The sequence below is a fragment of the Ananas comosus genome, linkage group 1, assembly GCF_001540865.1.
Source record: "Ananas comosus cultivar F153 linkage group 1, ASM154086v1, whole genome shotgun sequence".
Taxonomy (NCBI): Eukaryota; Viridiplantae; Streptophyta; class Magnoliopsida; order Poales; family Bromeliaceae; genus Ananas; species Ananas comosus.
Window position 1 is genome coordinate 8,856,879 of NC_033621.1, and position 9,726 is coordinate 8,866,604.

Consider the following 9,726-nt stretch of genomic DNA (forward strand, 5'->3'; position numbering starts at 1 on the left):
GAAGTGGCCCGTAAAAATAGGGTAGTGGTCGATCATGGATGGGACAATAACTGACTAGCAGAGGCAGACTATAAATAGACAAATAACGCCTAGAAAAGGGTCTTTTCCCCGAGAATCGAAGACCACCTTTATTTCCTCTGCATTTTTATCGCATTTTCTAGGAGTAGTCTACTTGTAATCTTTTACTTTCCCGCACTTACTGTTTTCCTAGGAGTAAGTCTAAGTTAGATCAACCGAGTCTGCATGCCCTCAGGCACACTCGTCCCTTGTACTATTCTTGTAAGTTAATTCCAATATATAAAAGCATTCGTCTCTTTAGCCGACCCAAAGCACAGTGTATTTTGTACATTCGGCTCATCCAGCCGAACCGAATCCATAGTAGAAGGTTCTGAACTCGGCTGATCCGATCCCTCATCAGCCGAATCGCTTGATCCAGTCGAAGGGCGCAAACTTCGAGGGTCACCATTCATAGCCGTTTCGCATCCCTAAACATTTTCCGATAGAGATCTTTGACCAGGTCAAGGATTAGGGCATTCGGCTCCTAACATCGGCAAGCACGTTAGATGGTAGCTAGACTAAAGAGATTAAAAGAATTAAACACGCTAGAGCTAGAATAATTTTATTAGATAGGTGATCCGTTGGGAAGTGGGGCGTCGATCACATTTACAGCATTCACGAGTAATGCTATGAAGAAGACCACAATCTATTACAACTCATCACCACTCCCTACCCCCTTGATTTAATCTGTCTCTTCTGTTAATTTTTCGTTTTCTCTCTAATTTTCTAGAGAAAGGCCCAATATTTCCAAACGGCTTCTCTGCCTATCAACCTCTTTATCGATCTTTCTTTGGAGCAGTAGAGCTCTTTTAATTATATATATCATGTAATTAATATAATTCATAATTAGGGTTTGTGAAGGGCCTTTCCGGCCAGAATGGCAGCCTCGATGACAGGGGAGAGGATGCTGACGACTTCGTCCACCTCGCACTTGTTCCCCTCGAAAGTCTTCCCCCCTTCCTTCCTCACCTGCACCATACAGCTCAGGAACTTCTCGTTGCACTCCGTACTCAGGTAGTCACCTGCACGAATATATGTACGTGTATAAATTAAAAACGCATGTTTTAATTAATAGATTCTGGAAAAAGAAAAAAAAGGTGATAAAATAAAGTCTAACACTAGCTTTAGGCCTTATTAGGTAGTGTTTTGTTATTAATCTTTTAATTTTTTAAGCAAAAAATTTTATTAGGAGTTGACAGCAAATTATTCTGTAATTCTTAATTATAGTCAAACATACTTACTTGACAATTATTATTATTTTTACTCCTAAAAGAACTTGTGTGCAAACGAGGTGCACTGCAAACAAAACAATGAAAACACCGACCGATATATAAAATTAATTATAATTTAGTTCTAAATAAATTTGAGAAACAAATAATACTGGACAAGGTTTTTATTTTGATCATCCATTGATCCTTTTTAACAATGGAAGCTTGCATGCAGCAAAACTGATATTAGACCAATCATAGTTAGGTGATGTATAACTGAAATTGAGCATTAGTTAATCTTTATTTTTTTTTTCATCACTAATCTATATCTATTTTTTATGTATGAAAGCGCATAGGAATTGATAAACGAAATCCTAGATGGAATAAAAGAATATTCTATACATATTACCAAAGAAATCAAATAATTATAATTAACAAACTAATTAAAAACTAATTAAAACAAATCAAATTTACAAAATAAATTAATTGAAAAATAGACTCACGGCACCAATAACTATTTAAATTTAAGATATAAATTTAATATTTAGAATGAGTTCAAATTTTTAAAATTTGGATACACATTAAAAGAAAATTTATATGTTATAAAACACATATAAAAAGTATTAATACTATAACTAAATTAAAAATATACAAACTTATTTGGAGACAAATTTAAAGTTAAAAAAATTAATAAATAAACTCATACCATCAATAATCATTTAAATTCAAAATATGAATATAAATTTAATTTAATTTAATGTGACGTACACGTGTATTATAATTAGTTTTATTGAAAGAACAACACATTTACTTTGACACCAAAAAATGATTATCTTACAGTTTTATATCTAGAAGTTTGGTGTACGTACAAGTAGAATTTTTAATCTTGTTGTAAACGAAGATTAAAAATTGAGCATTAATTAATCTTTATTTCGAGAGGAGGCAGTGAAGAGTTGAGTTAAATACGTATGTCCTAAGGAGGCGTGGAAGAATTTAATCAAATTGGGCATTAACTAAAACTTTATTTTGTTAATAGACGAGTTACAGAGGAGGCATAGAAGAGTTAAATTAAGGGAAAACTTCAAATACCATCTCTATAGTTTCGCACTGCTTTACATTAGTATCTTATGGTTTAAAGTGTATCACTTTCGTATCCTATGCTTTTAATTTTTTTATTAAATCAGTGACAAAGTTAAAATTGAAGGGTACTAATTAAAATGAATATTTGATAAACTATAAGCGGGGTGTTTGAAGTTTTTTGTATATGATTTAACGAAAAGTTAATGAAGGGACTAACAAAAAGAGAAAAATAAAATCATAGGGTACTAAATTGATACACTTTAAATCACAATGTACTAAAGTGAGAAAGTGGGAAACCACAGAGGTGGTATTTGAAGTTTACCCTTAGAGCGCGTTTGGTTCGCACTATAAAAGATTACTAAGAATAAAAGTATGTCCAAAAATTCTATTCCTACTCATTCTATTAGTAAGAATGTTATATTCCAGTATTTAGTTCGTACGGTTATATTATTTAAAAAAAAATACAATTAATGTATTTGTTTTGTTAATTAATTTTAGATAATGCTATTAAAAATTTCGACATCATTTTGGAAAAAAATGAGAGAGAACAGATTAGAGAGAGAGTAATTAAAGAAATAGAGAGAAAGATAGAGCCAAAATTAGAGGGAATGAGAGAGTTGAGATTTTAGAAAAAGTGGGGAAAAGAGATCTTAGCTTAGAGAGAGAAAAAGAGAGTTAAAATTTAGAAAGAGAAAGATAAGTTTAGAGAGAGATATGAGGTTAGAGATAGAGATGTAATGTAGGCCACGCCGGAGCGGCACGACCCACAATTTTCGTGTCGATTTGGGCTAGGGGCCAGCCCGGCCTGGCCTGGTTCCAAATCTGGACCGGACGGTGTCGGGCCAGAGCAACCAAGTCACTGGCCTAGCACGGCCCTCCAGCCCGGTAGGCCCGGGCTGTGCTCCGAGCCCGCCCCTAAAGAATTTTATTTTATTTTTATTTTTTAAAAATATATAAAATTTAAAATATAAACAAATGATTATTTTTATATAAAAATTTAAAATTTATAAAAATAATTATAATATAACAAATATTTAATTTTTAAAAAATATATATATAATTTTTTAATTTTTTTTGAAAAAAAAAAGTCAGTGTGTTTTGGGTCCAATTGATCAAAATTGTTTGGTCCATTGGACTAAAAACCTCCTCCCAAGGTCTGTGGCAGACCTTGGGAGAAGATCTCCTTGGGGAGAAGAGCCCAGGAGCTCCAACCCCAAGGCCCAGGCCGTGCTAGCCCGGCTGGTACGGTGGGCCGTGCCATGCCGGACCACGGGCCTCTCCTTGGTCTGGCACAGACCAGGCTCGTTTCGAATCATGCCGGGCTGGGTTGTCGGGCCCAAGAGGAGAGGCCCAGCTCAAGCTTGGACGGGCACTGATGCTACAGCATCCATGCCGTGCTCCAGCCCAGCCTGATGGCCGTGCGGGCCGCTTGAACCATTTTACATCCCTAGTTAGAGAGTAAAGAAAAATATAATATCAACTACCCGACAGGTGGAGAGAAGAAAAAGATTAGACATATTATGATTACTTCAATCTATTAATATAAAGATATCCACACTCGCTCAAAGGAATAAGATTAGTACTTTAGGATGAATTTCATTTCCAAGTAAATTTAATGTTACGAACTAAATTACTTAGTGCGTTTAGTTCAACTACGTTATATTTTTTTTATTTCTATTAAATTGCTAAAAATTATAAAAAATAGCATGAACCAAACGCACTCCTAAATTAAATGCGTACCCTTGGCTTGGATGCAGGCGTCGTGGGCCATGCAGCAGGCGTCGAGGGCATCGCACGGCTTCTCGCCTGGGCAGCCGCCGTACAGCGCTCCACAATACTTCCCATACCTCAAGAATGGCGGCACTGTTGATAATTAATCACCAAACAAAAAGCCAACAACAATAAAATTAATGCATGAACGGCCAATGGCTAAGTAACTGATTAAGAGCATGTGCTTGTTTGGTTTAATTTTGCTTTTGGTTTTAGCAAATACCATCTTTTGAAGAACATCTAGCAGCAAAGAATTTACAGATCGATTTCGGGGCACAAAAGGTTGAAAATAGATTTTTGAGCCTTAAAAGTTAAAAGATTTAGCATTAAATTTGTGCTTTAGGCTTTAAAAAGACGGGGAAAGATATGCCACATATTGAGAAAGTACTAATGTAGGATGTTCTGAGTAATACTATTCAGTGCTTGTTGGAGTAGTGCTGTTAAAAAAAACTATTAAATTTACGTTTCTTAATTTTTAATTTTTATTTGTTCTTTGCAGCAGAAGTGAAAGTATCAAATTAAAAATTTCTGCTTTTAAATACAAAATTTATTTGCAATTTTTAATTATATTTATTTTCTTTGAAGGACTTGTTTAGTTCATGATTGGAATGGAAATAAAATATAGAACTGGATTGTATTGAAATGACAAGTAAAATGATGAAACATTAAAAAATATTCGTCCATTACTAGAATGAAATCGGAATGAACAATGGGACATATAAAATCTTGAGAGAGGTTTTGTTTAAGGGGTGTGTATGGTTCCACGTAAATCTATATGAAAAAAAATTGGCGGACAAAAAATTTTCGGAGAAAAATAAATTTTACGCTNGAGGGAAAAAACCAAGGAAAATGGAAAGAAAACTCACCTCTCCTCCTTCTCTGTTGCAGCACAAAAGCCCCAACCAAAGGGTGTGGGGAAATATATAGAGTTGCTATAATTACAAAGAGATCCCTCAAAAACTTCAAGACTACACGCAGCACTGCGTACCGGTACCATCAGGAAAGAGTACCGGTACAAGTTATTGTACAGGCAAACCCGAGCCTCGGGTTCGCAGAAAATTACACTTGATACCGGTACAAGCCCGATACTGTACCGGTACCACCTCCCATTCCGGTACCAGCTCAATGCTGTACCGATACTCTGCTCTGCAGAGTCCAACCGGAGAGCAGCCTAAATTCTTCACTTTAGAGATTTCAGTACTAAGTATTAGACCTCGATTCTCGGGATGTGAGCCATAGGTCGGAACACTGTCAACGACCCTCCAGAATACCTAGAAAAATTCGGAACACAGATCAAACACTCGAACATTGCGATTTGCAAAGGTCCAATGTGTTACAAGGAAGCTGCTGAACTTGCTACAGAATCTCCACAAGGTATCCTTAGAGCCCTTTTTTGTAATTTTGTTCATGTAGACATTTAATATGCTATGGCATGAGTTTGCATGGATTTTTAATTAAGTAATTTTTTTTGTATGTAAACGGATTGTTATCTCATGAATAATTTTGTTGCGTAGATATAGTACACTCGCTATGAATGTAAACTCATATTTTTCAGTGCTATCATAGTCAATTTTGGTTATTTTGATCAACTTTATTGATATATAAATAGATAAATAATTTTTTTATTAATATGTTGAAATATTTGTTAGATGCAACCAAAATTAAAAAAAAAAAGAAAACAATCAGGAAAAGATAAATTTCTGATGAATTTTGAAGAGTTAGAAATTAAGAACAATGACAGGACGTTTCAAAGCATCAGAAATTCCTGACGCTTCAAAGCGTTGGGGAATTGAGGGAATTCCTGACACTTGGAAGCGTCAGGAAATTGAAAATATGGCATTAAAGCTTTTCAACATAATGATGCTTAGAAGGGTCAAGAATTTATTTTATATTCTTGACACTTTTTAGCGTCAGAACATTTTTATTCCACGACACTTAAAAGCGTCGAAAAATATTTTACCGACGCTTTGTTAAAGCGTCAGTAAATACGTGGCGACTCTTTATTTGTTGACGCTTTTGCTGACGCTTTGTAATGCGTCGATAGGTTTTTTAGGGACATTTAAAAGTGTTTCTAGCTGATCAAAAAAGGGTCCTTAAATGTCATATTTTTTGTAGTGTACCAAACCCTTGGTGCTATCGATAGTATCCTAGCCGAACTATATATATATATATATATATATATATATATATATATATATATATATATAATTGAGCTTCTATGTTTTTAAAAGTACCAAGTTATTGGTGCTTGTAGATTTTTAGCCATTGGATTAAAAGATATGCGGTTAAGATGATGTGGGCCATCTAGGGTTTAGTAGGTTGTTGGTTGAATAGTATAATCTAATAGTTGAAAATGATCCGAGAAGTAGATCTAACGGTAAAAAATTTACAAGCACCAAATGCTTGGTGCTTTTACAAGCACCATAGCTGGACTCCACATATATATATATATATATATATATACATATACTTTTAGAAGTACCAATCCATTGGTGCTTCTAAGTTTCTAGCTCTTAGATTTACTCCTTAACTACTGATACCCCTTGGATCAAACACTATTCCACCTATCACCACCTACCACCGTCATCTCAACCATACATCTCTCAATCCAATGGTTAAAAACTCAAAAGCACCACCCCCTTGGTGCTTTTGAGAGTATTCTAGCTCAACTCCATATATATAGTTTGTGGTAGGTGGAATAGTGTTTGATTCAAGGCCTATTAGTAATCAAGGAGTAGATCCAAGGACTAAAAACCTAATAGCACCAAGGGAGTGATACTTTTAAGGGCATGTTTGGTTCACCTATTTTAGATTATGGAATTGGAATGGAATTTATTGATTCCGATAGTTGCCGTTTGTTCTATAGGAATCGGATTCCGATTCCGATTCCACTTCGGAATGGGAATGGCCAAATCCATTTATGATCCAATCCGACTTTAGATTCCGGATTGGCTCATTCCAAAGTAAACTATTCAAAATTCTCTTTCATCAATACCTACCTCCTCTCCCTTCATCACTTTCCTCTCTCTTAATCAAAACCCTCTCTCAAAAATTTTAAATTTTCATTCCGATTTCCATTCCAATATTGAACCAAATATTTTTGGATGATTCGTCATTCCATTTTTCATTCCAAAGCAATCCAATTCTATTTTTCATTTCTATTCCAATCATGAACCAAATATGCCCTAAAAGTATTCTAGCTCAATTATATATATATATATATATATATATATATATATATATATATATATATATATATATATATGGCTACTATACTGTTAAGAGCACAGTAGCCCTTGTGTTCTTAATCTTAGCCCTTATGTTCTTAAGTTTCTAATCGTCCATCAATTTTGATGAATGATTAGGATGAATGATTAGGATGAGAGAGAGAAGAGAAATTGAGATATCCAATTTCTCTTCAATTTATCTTCTCTCTCTCATTCTTAATCGTTCATCAAAACTGATAGATAATTAGAAACTTCGGAGCGTAAAAACTATTTTACTCTTAATAACAAAGTAGTCCTACTCTTTCTATATATAAATATTATTGTTGGTTCGGGTATTATCATTTTTATTTTTCCTCTTTTTATTTTACTCTTCAAAATTACATAATAATATAATATACTTGAAACACCTACCAACTTTAACTTTAAAAACACTCTATAAAAACTTATTAATTTGAACAAAATAAAAAATTTGTTGGATTCCTCCCTTGCATAAAGGTCCAAGCAAATAGGGACATGGGAGCATCACAGTGATAGAGATTGGGTNAATCAACCACCCACTCAACCTTAGGGGGCCCACATCATCCTAACCGTATATCTCTTAATCCAATGGCTAAAAATCTACAAGCACCAATAACTTGGTACTTTTAAAAGTATAGGAGCTCAATTATATATATATATATATATATATATGATTGAGAGAGAGCGGGGTCCACAAACTCGGTGGACTCATCCTCACGCGGTCCCCAAGTGAAGGGGAGAAGCCCTTGAGCTGATTTTTGTTGCGGAAGCTTTCATTTTTCGCTTGTCTACGCGCGAAAAATGAGAACTTCTAATTTTCTTAGATTATGTAAAATTTATTTTCTTTGAAAAATATTTTACGACCAACCAAATAACATAAAGTAGTTTTTCAAGTGAAAAAAAAAATTTTGTATGATTTTACAGAATACCAGACACACCTTAAGTATGACAAGAGTGATCGACAGGGAGAGAGAGGTGTATGTAACAGAAAATTTCGAGTGGTTTACTTTTAAATGGATTAATTCAGGATTCATGCCGGATTAGACTTTAAATTGATTGGGTGGGTCATTTTCCATTCCAAAGTGGAAGGAGAATCAAAATTCGTTACCTATAAAACAAACAACAACTAATAGAATTATGTTAAAACTAAAATTCAAAAAGTTTAATTTGTTTATTAAAATATAAATTTGTTATTCAAATTCATAATTAAAATTTAAGTTTAAATTTAAACTTAAAATTTGAATTTACAATTCAAGTTGAAGGTCAAAACTGAAATATTAAATTTAGAACTATTAAATTAACATTTAAGAAATTAAAATTAAAATTTTACTTCAAATATTAATTTTAAATTTAAAATCACAATTTAATCTAATGAATTTATATTAGAATTCTATTTAAATTCAAGTAATTATTACTGAAAACAAATAATTTTTTTTGCTCACTCACTTCGAAATCAAAGTTGACTTCCTTCTCCATGGTAGCAGTCACTTTTGAAGAATTAGAATCCCCAAAAATAAAAATCGGATTAATAGTACTTTAATTCAAATATAATACTAACAATAGAAATAACTTATTCTGATTTTTATTTCAAGTCTCAAATACTACGAACTAAAGATACGAATTGAATCGATATGGAGGACGAGAAAAAAAAAAAATTGTGTAGGCTCGTAAGACATACACTTGCAGTGCGCAGATTCGCATGTGCGGCTACATGCTCGCTTGCTCTGCGAAATAAAGAATACATCAATCTACGTGGTTGATTGCAATAATAATTCATTTCTACTTCTTATGAAAAAAAAATTAGGAAAAAAAAAAGGCTAAAATACAGAAATCCTTCTTATAAATACTGATTTTTTATTTTTCATCTCTGACTTTCAAAAATCTATATTTTGATTTCTTAAAATTTCAAAAATACTTTAGGAGGGTGTATACATAATGGAGAGGACAAAATAATCAAATTATTCTTATTTTTTTTTCATAAGAAGTAGAAATGAATTATTATTGCAATCAACCACGTAGATTGATGTATTCTTTATTTCGCAGAGCAAGCGAGCATGTAGCNACGTGAAGAGAATAGTTGATGAGCAGTGTAATGGCCGTCAGAAGTGGCTTCTGCTTCCCTAGATTTCTGCCACAACCCATTTTCACTCTCCCTCCGCGCGCCTCTCAAACTCTCGTGAAGGATCTTGGGCGGACAGAAAGAGAGATGACCAAGGAGAGCTGCCGGTGCTGATTTTATGGAGGGATCGAGGCTCTGCCGCTTGGTTGCATGCGAAACCAACATGGACCGTTATATTCCTGGCTAGTCTTTAACTCTAGAAACCAAGAGTTAGTGATGCATGGTTTTAATAGATTAGAATTTATTA

The 9,726-nt window shown here is 33.8% G+C and overlaps 1 protein-coding gene across 1 annotated transcript; it reads right to left on the reverse strand.

Moving 5' to 3' along the window:
• On the reverse strand, window positions 749–9,502 carry LOC109711440 (phospholipase A2 homolog 3-like). The gene is made up of 4 exons (XM_020234510.1): window positions 9,425–9,502; window positions 9,039–9,084; window positions 4,086–4,208; window positions 749–1,079 (listed from the first exon to the last, which is right to left on the reverse strand). The coding sequence occupies exons 1-4, from the start codon at window positions 9,500–9,502 to the stop codon at window positions 904–906; spliced, it is 423 nt and encodes a 140-aa protein (XP_020090099.1). The 3' UTR covers window positions 749–903.